Source organism: Coffea eugenioides, chromosome 2, assembly GCF_003713205.1.
Source record: "Coffea eugenioides isolate CCC68of chromosome 2, Ceug_1.0, whole genome shotgun sequence".
Lineage (NCBI taxonomy): Eukaryota > Viridiplantae > Streptophyta > Magnoliopsida > Gentianales > Rubiaceae > Coffea > Coffea eugenioides.
Window position 1 is genome coordinate 1,911,603 of NC_040036.1, and position 15,416 is coordinate 1,927,018.

The 15,416-nt window shown below is 37.9% G+C and overlaps 3 protein-coding genes across 5 annotated transcripts; 1 reads left to right on the forward strand and 2 right to left on the reverse strand.

Annotated features, from left to right (window-relative positions):
* Positions 1 to 201: 201 nt before the first annotated feature.
* Positions 202 to 4,564, forward strand: LOC113763825 (uncharacterized protein At3g49140-like). Of its 3 annotated transcripts, XM_027307774.1 has the most exons (10): positions 202 to 557; positions 665 to 917; positions 1,029 to 1,131; positions 1,256 to 1,323; positions 1,783 to 1,944; positions 2,037 to 2,165; positions 2,264 to 2,605; positions 2,860 to 3,012; positions 3,369 to 3,464; positions 4,078 to 4,564. In XM_027307774.1, the coding sequence occupies exons 1-10, from the start codon at positions 451 to 453 to the stop codon at positions 4,180 to 4,182; spliced, it is 1,518 nt and encodes a 505-aa protein (XP_027163575.1). In that variant the 5' UTR covers positions 202 to 450; the 3' UTR covers positions 4,183 to 4,564. The 3 variants fall into 3 exon arrangements, with proteins under 3 accessions (XP_027163575.1, XP_027163576.1, XP_027163577.1); XM_027307775.1 differs by lacking the exon at positions 3,369 to 3,464; XM_027307776.1 differs by lacking the exons at positions 1,029 to 1,131; positions 1,256 to 1,323.
* Positions 4,565 to 4,806: 242 nt separating this feature from the next.
* Positions 4,807 to 6,106, reverse strand: LOC113763826 (protein SAR DEFICIENT 4). Its single transcript, XM_027307778.1, has one exon. The coding sequence runs from the start codon at positions 6,031 to 6,033 to the stop codon at positions 4,996 to 4,998; it is 1,038 nt and encodes a 345-aa protein (XP_027163579.1). The 5' UTR covers positions 6,034 to 6,106; the 3' UTR covers positions 4,807 to 4,995.
* Positions 6,107 to 7,229: 1,123 nt separating this feature from the next.
* LOC113763508 (DNA-directed primase/polymerase protein) lies at positions 7,230 to 14,594 on the reverse strand. The gene is made up of 14 exons (XM_027307338.1): positions 14,507 to 14,594; positions 13,746 to 13,897; positions 13,265 to 13,428; positions 13,042 to 13,188; positions 12,882 to 12,933; positions 12,349 to 12,523; positions 11,206 to 11,288; positions 10,583 to 10,795; positions 9,805 to 9,921; positions 9,445 to 9,601; positions 8,791 to 8,898; positions 8,451 to 8,516; positions 8,169 to 8,383; positions 7,230 to 7,679 (listed from the first exon to the last, which is right to left on the reverse strand). The coding sequence occupies exons 1-14, from the start codon at positions 14,562 to 14,564 to the stop codon at positions 7,590 to 7,592; spliced, it is 1,797 nt and encodes a 598-aa protein (XP_027163139.1). The 5' UTR covers positions 14,565 to 14,594; the 3' UTR covers positions 7,230 to 7,589.
* Between the last annotated feature and the right edge of the window lie 822 nt (positions 14,595 to 15,416).

Here is a 15,416-nt window from a genome sequence, read left to right on the forward strand (position 1 = left end):
ATTGGATAAAAAAATTAGTTTTTTTTAAGAAGTTAAAAATATGAAAGGACAAATATGAAAGGACACAATTCACACAGTAACTGCTACTTGGGGTTTATTTTGGATTAAATTAAATGAGAAAGGAAATAATAATAATAATAATAAAGTTCGGTACGTTGCCCAATCATCATCATCTTCATCATCATCATATAACAGAAACAAGAGGGAGGCCTGAAACGGATAAAAAAGAGAACCACACTCCCGCGGCCCAATCTCTACAGAAAAATATGAAGCATTTCCGCTTCCCCAACCACCATTTTTCTTCTTTCTTTCTTTTATTCTTGAGTAGCATTTCTGCTTTCTGACTCCAATATTTACGGCTAGCTGACTGAAATTGACTGCTTTCTAATACCATTGGTTGGTTTGGGCAAATTCAATTCTTTGACTCATTTCTTTACCGCCTCGAAAAACATGCTGATGCTCGAACCCCCCGCCGCGGCCGTCCTTCTCTCCCGCCGTAGCTTCGATCCCATCATTCCTCGTTGCCTTCCTCACTCGGCTACCTTTTTCATCTCCCGGTATAAGAAAGCAAAGAATTTATTAAATTTATGTACTTCCAAGTTTCACAAATCTTTTTCACGCCTTATCTTATCCTTGTACTACCGTGCAAATTTGGGTTTTGCAGGAACAAGTACAGCAAATTGAGGAATCATTCATGCCGGGGAAACTCAAGCAGCTGCGCCTCCAGACGAAATGGGATTCGAGCGTCCGCAAAAGAGAAGCCCAATTGTTCTGGTTCTGGTTCTGGTTCAGGGCCCGTGAAACAGAATGCCAAGCCCCTGAGATATCATCCGTTTGAGGAAATTGCGGAGTCAGAACTGAATGCAAATGGGGAGGCTAGGCTTACCCCAGCTGAAACCACTAGGACCTTGATTGAGGTACACCCCCTTCATCTTTATTCTTTCTAGTGGTGCCGATAGATACATGCATTTTTATGGGGAGGACTTGCGGAAGTTCTCAGCTGATGTTGCTGGTGAATTTTGTCACAGGTAAACAGCAAAGCCACCCTTATGTTTTCGAGTTTAGTTAATGAACAAGTCCATGAGAATATTTTCTGGCCGGATTTGCCTTACGTGACTGATGAGCATGGAAGTAGGATGGTCTATCTCTTCTCTTGTTGTTCTTCAATTCTAGTATGCATAGCTGTTTATCTTTTTCTTTGATAGCCTAGTCGATTCATTGAAACTTTGTTGGCTCGCTCTTGGCTGTTAACCAGATATTTACTTTCAAGTAAAGCATGATGAAGACATTCTGCAAACTCTGTCGAGCGATGACAACCTCGTGGTGTGTAATGTAGATAAGTAGGCCTCTTTCTTCTAGTAGACGTGATATGCAATTTAATTTCTGCTCAACTTGTATGTTTTTATTCAGTAGTGATACTTGTGGAGGAGATGGCGTGTATGCTAGATGATGATTATTTAAATGGCTATACCTGTGCATCATGCAAGATTAATGTGGAGCTGAAGTTATGCCTCAGACGATACTCAAATTTGTTAGATGTATGGAGATCATTTAAGAAAGTGAGAGGATACTGATTGTCTTGCAGAATACAAGACAAGTTTGTAATCCATCTCGTAAAGTTGACAGTAGCTACTATGCTAGCAACCATACTTTCTTTGTGTCAAAAGAAAATCTAGATGAGGGATGGAACTTCCTGACATTAAAATGCATGGATGACAATGTCCTTTCGTTATTTCCCTGGTGCTTCTAAACTTGAAACCATTCATCTTTCACATGATGCAGCAAGTCATTATTGGGTTAGACACTGCAGAAATGCTCAGTGAGATTGAGTTACTTGATCAATCAGAAATTGACTTTGGCATTGATGAATTTGACGATGAAGATAGTGATGTTGATGATGAAGATGGTGAAGACGAGCGTGAGGATGACAACGGTTATGAGAAGGTAGCTACTTATTTTTTCCTTAATCATTGACCATTTCAAAGTCAGCAGTTGCTAGACTGCCTATTACTCTTAGTTTCAATGCTTGTCTACAGGACTGGGTTGCCATAATTGACAATGAGGAAGATCAGGATGAGGATTCTGATGGATCACTTGGAGACTGGGCTAAATTGGAGACCATGCGCTCTTCTCATCCAATGTATTTTGCTAAAAAGTTATCTGAGGTAACTTGTCTCACGAATTAGATTTGAAAAATGAGCTATTTCATTTCCTTCTGATTTGATAAAATGGTAGTTTCAAGTCATCCTGTTCTCATTGCCAGGCTGCATCAGATGATCCCATAGATTTTATGGACCAGCCACCTGCTGGCCTTGCTATTCAAGGCCTTCTAAGACCTGCATTTGTTGAAGAACATGCTGTGATCCAGAAACACATTACTGACAATCAAATTATTGAGGATAATACTGATCAGATTACCAAAGTGGAAGGGCATAAAGAAAATGAGATTATTCAAATTAATGGTCACAAACATGAACATGGATCAGCTCAGGAAGGGATCAATTGGGTTGAGGAATTGGAGAGTGATGAAACTCCAGGAAATGGAACTTCGTTTTACAAACTAGAGATGGTGAAAATCCAGCTAATTTCAGCGCATGGACACCAAGTAAGTTTTTGTTCTTATATATTTTTTTCTTGACTAAGGATTTGCATGTATTCGGTTTGATGTTGACACAGTCTAATCTACCTTGGAGCCAATAATCAATGGGCTTGGTTTATTAAACTTGTATCTGGCAACTTGAATGTTGGCCTTAACTCTTGAAAGACATGCACATACATTTCTCAAGACCATGTCAACTGCCTTCAGGATCCTCCTGATTAAGATAAGAAGAATGTGTAATTTTTCCATTTATTTCACAGAATTTTGTTGAAATAGAAGACTTTAGGAGAGCAAGACCTGATGCAATTGCACATTCGGCTGCCAAAATCATCACTCGTCTGAAAGCTGGCGGAGAAAAGACTACACAAGCTCTTAAATCACTTTGTTGGAGATGCAAGGGTATTCAAGTGGAGGTAACAGATAAAACATCTTCGCTATCTCCACACAACACCCCGACCCAAAAAATAAAATGAAAAAAAGGAAAAAGTATGTGCACAATTAGCAAAAGAGTTGTGGAAGACCAGGATATTTTACCATTAACTGGTGGTTTTCCTGAAAGAGATAAATTACTCGGTTGACCGTTTAAGTTGTCATGAATTCTATGCAACAGAAAAGATGCATGTATCAATTTCTCACCTCAGCTACAAAACTAACTTAATTGCTTATTGCACGAAGTTGAGATTTATTTGAATAAGACAAATTATCTCATTGTCGTGTTTCTTTTTCTTTGGAATTCTTCTCAGAAGAGTTTTTAATCCAATATGTACAGGAGGTTGCTCTCATTGTTGTAGATAGCCTTGGTTTTGACTTGAGAGTTTGCTCTGGAACACAAGTTCAAACACTGCGATTTGCATTTAACAAAAGGGTATAATGTTAATCTTTGGTAAATTACCTTGGATACTTGTTTTTTTTTTCCTCGTATCTTTCAGCATAATTTAGCTTGTCCAAACTTGATTGCGCCTTTTGTACAAGTTTATTCTGGCGATTGGGTGTCATGTTACCCACATGTGATTGGCCCTTTTGTATGGTGCTCTATGGCAAGAATAAAGAACTGAGATACTACCAGCTTCCATTGCTTGGATAAAAAGAATTAAAAACTATTTAGAATCATAAATTCTTTGTGTCACAGTTGGGCTATTTGGATGCATATAGGATTGTTGTTAATAATTTGTTATGTTTCTGTTAGATCTCCTTAGCATACCATTTTACAGTGTAATCTCATGAAACATGTATGAAAAAGAAAACAGTTAGAATCATTTTTTTAGGTCATTGTCTTTCTTTTACCTTCTTTTTCCCGTGCTGCCAACGTAGTTTCTTCTCATGCCCTTTTGGAAGTAGCACATTTATGTTCTTGACCATCAAGTTATTCTTGCGCCAAATTGCCATTCAAATGAATACAAAATGCTGGGTGCCTCTTGACAAGATTCTTCCTTTAAAAATATTATAATCTCTCTATTGGAATATCTTGGTATTTGCAGGCCTCCTCTGAATATAGCGCTGAAAGGCAACTCAATCACCTGCTGTTTCCGAGGGCCAACCACAAGCTCCAACAGAAGAAAGAAGCTCACCAGACTGAATTATAAGGATTCAGTTGCATTCTAACTTGTGCCTCTGTTGCTCGGAATTGTATATAACACGTAGAAGATTTGCTGCTCAGTTTCAGCTTATTTTATTTTGTCGCGTGCTAGTAATAATGGTAACCATTCCGTTGTTGCTTTGCTTCTAACATGAAGAGTGTACTGCAACTTCTGTTCCTGATTGTATTGTTTAGGCTGATTGTTCTGCTCTGTTCTAGAGAAATCTATGTATGTTAGAAGCTGGAAAAAGTTTTTTTTCACATCTAAAAGCAGGACTCAGTGTTGGATGTAGAAAATAGTAGTGAAGATGTATTCCAATTGGAAAACTGAATGGTATCATGTTTTCTGGGCATGAGATCCAACTGGTAAGAAAGGATTTTCTGTATCATGTTACATGAATGAAATCAGGGGGTCCAAATTTTTGCCTTACAAAAAGTTTCCAGTCTAATGAATGCGTGACATCTTAACTGAGAAGAAAGTTACCAAGGGATGAAAGAGAAAAAAGATCCTGAAACGCTCAACCGTGTGGCTGAAAATATCAGCCAATAATGAAGCTGATACTAATAGTTGCAGTTAGAAAACAGCGCCAGAGCCTTAGCCTCTTTGGTATGTGCTAATGTTGAAGAATGCGCCCAATTGCTCGGTAAGCAAGGATACGATTATGTAATTTGCAGATGAAATGACAATTCTTAACACGAGTTTCTTCATAGTTATTATTGTTGGGTAAGGATACATATTGCTCATTATTTATCTACGGGTAAGGATACATATTGCTCATTATTTGTCTACGGAAGATTCTCCATTGCAGAATGGTGAAAATCATACATGGAGGGAGGAGTTTTGATTGTTGATGCGAGTCTCATACACCAGCTGTGCACTGAGAAGATCCACAACGGCAGAACCAACTGATTTGAACACTGTAATCTCCTCGGAATCCCTCCTCCCAATATCCTTCTCTCCGTTGATCAACTCCACCAAGTCCCCCACAATATCATCCCTTGTGATCACCCCCCTCTGGAATGCACCCACCAACTCCCCAGCCTCCACCTGGGCTGCCTCATTATCGATGAACACTCTCCCCCTCCTTATGGCCTCATCATCGCACTCCCTCATAGAATGCTGAAACGATCCCACCAAATCCAAATGGGCTCCAACCTTCAACTCCACTCCTTTCACCAGTGGCGTCTCCGAACTCGTGGCACAGCTCACTATATCTCCTAGCCTCACCACCTCCTCCAAGGACGCGTTACTCGCCTCGAGACAGACCCCTTCAAGTCGACCTTCACCGTTCAACTTCTCAACCAAAGTTTTGGCTTTTTCGAAGCTTCTGTTCCATATTATCACTCTCTTAAGACATGGCCTTACAGTCAAATGAGCTTTGATCAAATGGGGTGCTAAAGAACCAGCACCTATCATCACAAAGGTCTCCGAGTCTTTTCTGGATAAGTAATGTGAAGCTAAAGCAGAAACGCAAGAAGTGCGGTAAACGGTTAGTTCAGTGGCATCGATGGAAGCCAAGGTTTGGCCGGTGAGGGAGTGGAAGAGCACATAACTTGCGTGAACTCCGCGTAAGTTGAGGGTGGAGTTGTTGGGGTGGAAGGTAACAAGCTTGACTCCGATGTAAGGAAGAGCAGGGGAGAGAGACCAGGACGGCATGAGGAGGAGAGAGGAGGAAGGGCTTGTTTGGTGAGCTTGGCGAACTGGGGATTGGATGGTGGAGGAAACGGTGGGGAGGGCGGACTGAAGGTGGGTGATGAGGGATTTGTGGGTGAGAAGGGAATGAAGGGTCTGTGTCGAGATGTAGATCGGCGGCGTGATGGTTGAGGTGAGATCAACTTGATATTGCTTGGCAGCCATGGAAATGGTTGGCGAATTGAGAACTGGCCAGGCGAATTGAGAAGATATAAGAGGTTAGTGATGAGAAGAAAAGAGACTTTACCGTCGACCTTGACATATTATTGTCAATCTTCTTTCTAGTTTTCTTTTCTCTATTTGTAATTGGCCCATATTCTCAAAATTTGCCTTTTATCTCAGTTCTCCTCTCTCTCTCTCTTTTTCATCAACTTGTAAGCTCTAAATTAATAAAAGTATTTAATCCTCTAACTCTAAAAAACTACTGGCAAAATAGAAAATCAAAGAATAATAGATAATTAAAATATAGAATATTTCAAAACATTTGTTTTCCATTTTCTCTACTTCTTAAAAACTATTAATTAATTTTCTATTAAGGATAACAGACTACTTCACAACTAAACATGTAAACTCTAAAAAATTAAAAATAAAAAAGTATAGTGTTGAAGTAGATAGAATTTATGAGATACAAAAAGAAATTTTGAAGAAAGACAAAAAAAATTAGAGTAGTAGAATAAATGAAATTAGTGACAACAAATGTAGGAAACAAAAAAAGTAAATGAAAGATACGGTTAAAGATAAAAATTTATAAGTCGTGAAAATTAAAATATATAATGGCATGGGAATTGTAACTTAAATTATCAGTAAATGATTAAATAATTATGGTCGAGATTTGGTACTAGTTATATGCAGTTAGGTTCGAGTAACGTGGCTTTTAAAAATTGAAAATCATACCCTAACCTAATTTTTGAAGTAGTTTAAGGTAATCTAACTATTTTTCAATTTGAACAAATTCAGTTTTCTTGGTTACCTACTTCGGTTTTTTTTTTTTTTTTAACACTCCTACTAGGCAAAAGATTTATGAGATCGTTCTTTTTACATTTCAAGATTAAAGACCAAGAGGCCACTAGCGTTAAATTAGTCATCAAGAAAGGGCTCTTTAAACTTTTCCTATTGCCCGGTAAACCAAGAGGCAGTTGCCAGAAAAAGGACATGAAGAATCCGCAGTGATTTTTTTTTCCCCAAGTTTCTTCTTCGAACTTTTATAGCACTAAGCCAGGCATTCGTGGTAACCCAATTGATACGACATCGTAGGCCGTAACACCATACCACTTTACCCGGAATGAGTATCAAGGGCTTTATTGAAACAGGGCAAAGACGATACATGTGACAAAAACTGCGGTGGCAAATAATACACTGGGTGGGTTATAAGCCTCTTGAGCTTACTAAAATTATTAATGTCATTCAGATTTCTACTCATGCACGGAGCACCTCATTATACAAGTTTTCACTGATTGGAACATGCAAAAAGAAATGCTTGAACATCCCTGTCCTGTTGGGATCATGTTGATGAGCCATCCATCATGTAATAAGGGTTGAATCATGAAGCTATTGATATCCTCCTGTTAACAAGATCGCATAAACTGTGGAAACCACGTTAATTTTAGTCAAACACTCCCTTGAATCAATCATCTGTCTTTCTGCTTTGGCTTTCGTCTTTCTTTCAGGAGATGGTCAAACTTGGCCGAGGCAATATGAACTGAACACTTTTGCAATAGTAGTCATGCTTGGCTAGAGTACTTCGATTCTGTCTGGGATGCTGTCCTTTCAACAGCCCTCCACCAGTCATCATCTTCTTCCCACTTTTCGGCCTGCTAATTTAACAAGCGAAAATAATGATCCCAGTCAGTCCGGTAAGAGATAAATGACAAGGTGGGTTCAGTCGCTGTGATATTCTCACTTTTAGAAGGAAAGTCTCCTGTCCTAGGCGTGCATGTAAGTCAGTCCCAACCATAGGCATTCTTTAAATGTTGATAGCCTTCATGAATACATGTCTCTAGGCTCCTTATAAATGCTCTCAAAAGCATTTGTTTTGTGACCCTCAATTCAGAAGTTCAGCATCACAAATGCTGGCTAAGTTCTTACTCATTTGATTAATCCACACTAAATATATTTGGTATTATGACTTTCTTAAATGAGATAAATCACAAGCTAACAGATCTTAAACTAGAAGAGAAAAGGGGAATAACCGACTCTCATGCAACATAGTAACAGCATTCAAGAAATAAGAGATGCGAGAAACACATGAATTTTGCAAGAGGCAAATAAGAAGCACCACTGGGAAAGCTGAAAGTCCTAACCATGCCAGTTAGATCTAGCGTTCTCTGTATGCTTTCAACCTGGTCTGCAAGTCTTATGGCTTCAGTCCACCACTCTTTCTTGCAGCTATCCATTAGACTTTGATCAGCTGTTGATGCTGTATCTACTGGAACCTCAGTTTGTCCTGACAGGTGGAGGAAAACTCCAGGATCGGGAATAACACCGTTTGGAACTGGACGTAAAGGAGATCGATATCCTGTAAACTAATTTAACTCAGAAAATTGTCTTTTCATGTCCAATAGTTAATAGATTGTTACAGTTACCTCTGCAATCAGGATCATGACACTTCTGATAATAATTGCCCCTTCTAATATCAACAACGTACATTACTGAACACAAGTTGGAGAAGATCATATTAAGAACTTCATAATGCATATACAGTCTCATTTTACTTTCAACTCTCACAAAGAAAAGGACCATGGAAGCAAGCCAGACAGGATAGACTATCTTGACCAGGAGTGGGTTTAGAGAGGCTTCCCACCAACTAATAAGGCTAAATCGATACTATGTTGCTGCTACTATTGTCAGATTTCTTCCAAGGGTCATAATTCCAGCTCAACAGAACAGAATTAGGAAAGAAAGATGGAGAAAGAAAAACGTTACCATGGTTGCTTTTATGTTGTCTGCCAATCCGTTCACAATATCTATTTCTTGACATGCTATATATCATCAATCCATATTCTGAAAACCAGTACCAACTCCGAATCTTCCCTAGGAACAGGAAACAACAAGAACGGAAACTTAACAAATATATGAAGAGTATAGCAATCCAGAGAACCATGATACGAACACAATCGAATGAGTTCCCAAATGTACATATCTGCTTATGGACGCACACCCGCACATGTAAACATATACGCACAGAGGATAGTGCACAATCACATTGTCAAGGAGTGCTGACTTGTGTGAAGTTGGAGATAAAAAACAAGATGATTCCAAGACCAAAGAGGACAAGAAAGGAGAAAAGTCAATACCCCATTTGCTGGTTCATTTTTTCAGCTTATAAAATACAAATTACAAAAAATAAAAGCATATTTTCAATAAATAAATAAAGATCTCATCAAACGTCCTGGCATTCGACACAATACTTCAAGCAAGCAGTGCTGTTTCAGCCAAACTGCAGTTTTCTATGAATTATCAACTAGAAAATACTTGGTCTTTCATATATTGTAGAACATTTTGAAATTTAGACTGAAAGAGTTCATTCGCATTGGGGTGGAAGCATGATATTGAAAAATTAACTAAACAAAGTATTACCTGATTTATTTCCAATGGAGGCAACATTTTCAATGAAAACATCGAAAGATGGGAATGGTGATTTGCCCATCATATAGGTTCTTGAAGCATCAATTGTGCAAGCATTCCAGTCAAACTCTTGAGCTAAATTAGAATGCTTATCAAACTTAATGCTAGTCTGCAATAAAAGGAATCTATATCACTGATTTACACAATAGTAAGCCTCCAAATCATGATAGCCATCATTAACATGGAAAGAATCTGGAAATCATAATTCTGCAAACGATCGTTAGAAATATAATTACTGACACATAAATCACTAAACATGAAAACCAAAGACTACAAGATCAAGTTCCCCCAAATAGAGTAGTTCAACATTACCTCTGAATCAAAGCGCAGAGACTTCACACAATCTGTGTCCATCTTACAAATCAAAAGCTTCTCACAATCATCATCCATGCTGCAAATCAAGGATGCCATAAACACTTCTTCTTCACTCTGCCAATGAATGAAAGGTCACATTACACGTAGTTTTGACATGCTCACAGATCTTTCTTGCAATACTGGATGAGAAAAATACCGTTAATATAAATTTGTGTATTTTCAGAATCAATTATAAAAATGTCATAGCATGAAGTCCTGCCACTAACATAATATCTCTCATGAATCCCAAATGATCAGTTACAAATTTCAGTAGCCTGGAGTTAATACTAATAGACTATAGATCAAAGATGGTTACTGAACATTTGCATAAATCCATTCTATACCACTTGGGAATAGTCGAGTGCATGATACAATAGCCCTGGCATGCATTTGAGGTGTCTGCTATTTTCCAGCATTAAGAGAAGAATAATATGCAGAACTGAACAAAGATATAAACCATTTGATTGATCCGTTAAACCAAAATATACATAACAAGAGGGGAAGCATACATTGAATCATCCATAATCTACTAAATCACAAAAGTGTAGTCACAAAGCTGTTCTGCCTTCATAGTAAATCATCTAGAGACACTTACACAAGATGAAAACATATCCAAATTCAATACACAACTTAAGATAAATATTTAAACCAAAAGAAAGATCTGAGTTGCTCTTCCAAGCATCCAAGCAAAGGACATAACAAATTATCTGCAATTTCATATAAAGAAGTTCCATACCATGTCCTTGCATTTAAACCGCCCACTAGGTAGAAGCACAGAACTCTTGCCGGCTTTAGATGATAGAGGTAGGCGAAAGCAGCGGTTTCTTGAATACACAGCATTATCCACAAAAAGCTGGCACTGACAATTGGTTTCACTTGAATCTTTCGACACAAACAGATTCTTAAATCTTTCTTCTGTCTCCCTTGATTTATGAATACGTGAACAGACCTAATTCATGGAAATCTAGAAGAAGTTATAACGAGAGTTTTTATTTTTTTTTAGCAGGGAAGGGGAAGGAAGAGTCCATGGGAGAGAATGCAATTGAACTTGACAAATGAAGCACCATAGAATAAATGTCCCAATAGAAAAGTAACATGACACAAAGATGAAATATGAGCTGCAGAAATTGCATGACATACCCACTCCAGCACCATATCTGGTTAAAAATTTTAAACATATAATAACAATACAGTAATGTGAACCAAGCCCATACACTGCACAACCAAACAGGCTTCTCTTCACCACGTTTGCCCCAAACAAGTTACAATAATGTTGACTGTATACTTAATGAGTCACTGACTCACCTTAGAAATTGTATAAAAGTTAAACCATCAATCTGCTCCTGATGTATAACATACCTCAGCAACAAATGCACCAGCATGTGAGTTGTCCTTAAAAGCAGTCTTGGGTAGTCGGAGAATTAAATGACGAGAAAACTTTTCTGCCAGCAAACAACATAATTCAAAGAACCTTCCAAAAAAACTGAATTCAATGCATTAGCAAATATCATCTCCCAACTACCAGTCTCTCCAAAATTAAACCTATACACAGAACTGCATAGGAATTTTATTCGATTCAGTGCCTTCAAATTCATAAATAAATCTAGCAACCTTCGCTGAGACACTACCAAACTTACCAATGTATCAACTGTTAAAACATTCACTTATCCCTTAACACTATAACCACATGAGGTCCAAAACATGTTGCCCATTAAGTTACCAACTTTTTTGGTAAAGTCAGTCAATCTCTTTCTTATGCAGCAAAATCAGTAAATGAAAAGTTGTACTTTTGCCTCATAAAGCGTTGATGTTTGCACAAATATGAGCATGTACAAATGTATAATGTTTAACGCACTTCAGTTTTGCATACAAAACAGTGTGAGAATGCAAAGTTCAAGAGACTCTGACAAATCCAAATTCAATAGGAGATGATATGAAATTTTGAACAAGTATCACCATAAAACACAGAGATACAGATATCAAATAATGCTAAATAACATCCATCGTGTCAGCTGATAAATGCAGAAAGCAAAATTTGTCCTCCCACCAGGGCCCAAAGCTGTCTTCAATTGCTTTTTAAGACAATGGGCTAAATGCTACATTTGAGAGTAAGATATGGTTAATTGTGGACCATATGACGGTGAATCACAAATCTAATATTGTCTGATGTTCCTTCCATAAAATTGCCAAAGGAACTTTTTAACTTGCTTTTGGATAATATGAGAAATGAGAAAACATGTCAACAATCTGTAACCATGCTACTTGAAGTTAATACCAGGTACTGAGCCATTTCCTCAGATTATTTGGAAATAAATATAGGCACACTTGAACTGGAAGAGTTATGATTACAAATGCTCAACGACACATGTCACACTCAAACTTGGAGAAACACAAAATGCAAATATAATGAGCCATCGAATGTAAAACAGACAATCAGAAGCCAAGGAATAAATGTTTAGCTTCTTGACCAATTTCAAGTGAGGCATTTAATAAATGCGTTACCTTCAGTGGATGAATCCAGTTCTACAATGCAGTCATGGCTTTTATCAATACTGTAATTCTCATGTAGGGCATCAAATACAATGGATAGAAGGAGATCGACCATTTCATCTCCATTCTTTTGTACATTTTCTCTCTTACTGAATTCCAAATCAAAATAGAGATGACATGGTAATCCCTGTACGATGTTGTTAGAAGAAAAGTGTCATTTACGACCCGAGGATAAAACTTCTTATTTGGGGGAGAGGGATATCAAATAGAAAAAAGGAATTTCTTCTAGTTACTTGATACAACTAAATACTTTGCTGCGATCACATCAAACAGATTTAGAAAGTATGACATTTAATCAAAGAAGCGAAAAAACTTATCATACAATTCAGTGACCTTTAAAATTTTCAACATTATGAAAAACAGACAACAAACTCACATAAGCCACATTCAATAAAAGCATGCATGCTAACCATCAAATGTTTACTAATTGGGTAAGCATAACTTGCCTATGCTTTTAATTAAGGCAAACGGTAAAAGATATTTACCTCTTGAATCACTTCATAGTGGTGGCGAAACTTTGGGTTCATCTGCTTGTACCTGAAAACAATTATTAATATGAGCAATAATTAATAAAGAATATTCCATTTATCATCAGTTATAATAATTGGGCCAAAGTTTAGAAAAGAAAATAGTGAACAAGGTCACCTTTTCCAAAACTCCTGGTAAGTTGAAACAAGATATCTTCTCTGGCCATTTGCATGATCCTGGTAACAAAAAACATGAGATTTACAATGCTCTTTGGCATATTTAATTGCTTCATCCTGCCTTGGGAAAGTAGCCCAGATGTCCTCCCTGAATGAATATCAAACCAAAGTCATTCAAATATTCAAACTTGATTAGCAAAAGCATTCCAAATTGCAATTGCTACCTCAACTTATTCTTTTCAGAGAGATCAACGCGAATTTCATGTAACAATCGCAGCAAACGAGCTGGTCTCTTTGGAGGAACCCCATGCGGTGAGCCATAGAAGACAATTGGGGAAAATTGCTTCTTGGTGTTCAAGTTTGTTGTAATGGCCGCTGATGGAAAAGGCTGAACAAGAAATAGAGTGATCAAGAAATAGCCTAAGTAACTGGAATCCAATGCAGGGAAGCATAAGCAACATGAATAACAGGCATAGTACTTAACAGCTTGTCTATTTTAAGCCTATTAATCCAGATATTGTCTCATCAAGTTTGGATGACAGTGCACTTGGAATTAAATTACGAGTAGATATCTGTAAGAGCCCGCCTTTTTCTGAACCCATTCATCCCAGTTGTATGAAACAAAGTTCGGTCAATATGAACAATGTGGATGATGAAAAAAAAAAGTATAGTGCTAAAAACACAGGAGCATAAAATCACTAGTACATTCTGGATAGAGGGCTGGGTTTCGGGTGAATCTCGATGACTTTCCCCTGCTGGGCTGGAAGATGTTATGCTACAGGAGGTGGATGCTGCTTGAGCTGAATCATTTGCCTTCACACTGTGCTGTCGTTTCTTCCTTTGTCTAAAAGCAGATTCTGAGTCATAAACAGTAAAAAATGTGAAATTCGTTTTCACCTGTTGTCACTTTGTACAGTCCAGCCAAACTCAGTTAAGCTACAATAAATCTGTAAAAGACATAACAGTAGAGCCAGCCTACGCGAATAGTCGATAACATTGGAGTACATAAATGTCGTTTCATTTCTCACAATTTTTCCTTTGTACTTCTCCATTTTTCAGGTTTCGCTAAACCGAGGAAAAGAAGGTTTTTAGGAGTTTTTTTTTCGTATAACCAAAAAAAAAACCCTTGCATTGTTGCAAAGCATTCTAGCCGACGAGATCAGTTATAGATGCTGTCTAAGGTGCACAAGGCATAGTCAAGAATCATAATGAGTAGGTAAATCTGAAATGCTGCAACTCTTTCCGTAAAAACTAAGCCCAAAGCCGCACAGGCCAATGGGAACAAGAAAATCGAATAAGTTGAGCAAACTTCTTCAAGTACGCATGCTAAATATATCAACGAGGAATTCCAAATAATCGCTGTAATGTCAAAATCATACAATCAAAATTTCAACTTGTTGGAGTCACTACCACCAAAAATAAAGTGTAATTGAAGGGGGGGGGGGGGCCGAGAGCATAGACCATACGAGGAGGAGAGACGCCGCATTTGAAGCATTGGAAGAGTCGATCTACGTCATCCTCCATTGATAGACCACACCAGTTCTCGATCCTCCCCTCCGCCCTTGACTCTCATTAACGTCTGCGAGTATCAGCGCCAGTCGTCGACTTGCTACTCTGATTCCGGAATTGGCGGGAGGAGTGCATTTTCAAACTTCGACCGCAGATGCTCACGGCGAAGCGAGTGGAACTGGATGTCGGGGTAGGATTTGTCATAATTGGTGCAGTGGGGAAACAAAAAAGAACTAAAACATGATGTTTATGTAGGAGAAATAGCAATATAATAAAAAGTGAGACAGAGAGTGGCACAGGATGTGAGACAGAAGATCCGTTGCGGTTTTCTTGGTAGTTTATGTAGGAAAAAAATTAAAACATGATATTTATGTAGGAGAAATAACAATATAATAAAGAGTGGGACAGAGAGTGAGAGTGGTACAGGGTATGGGACAGAAGATCCGTTGCGGGCTAACAGACTCCCACGACTTGATAATTCCACTCAAAATGACGGTTTCGGTTTTTGTTAGGGGCGGGAGAGAATAATTCACTAAGGGCTTGTTTGATAACTCTACCTAATGGTGAAGATTCATTCATTCAGAGCATTTTGAATTTAGGAATGCCTTACCACCTAATGTATTAAACACTATTTAATTTGTGTACAAACTTTCAAGTGAAAACTTTTTGGATTAATTATACATACTATAATTCTCACATACTCTTATACATCCTCTCGCCCAAGTACATTTGTTTTGGTATACATATGCAAGCAAATGTACGTTGTCACAGGCAGATGTGCACATTTAAACACCGGGTCTAAATTGTTTTATTTATTTCCTATCTCTAACACACACACACACTTATTTCTCTCTAAATACATAAATA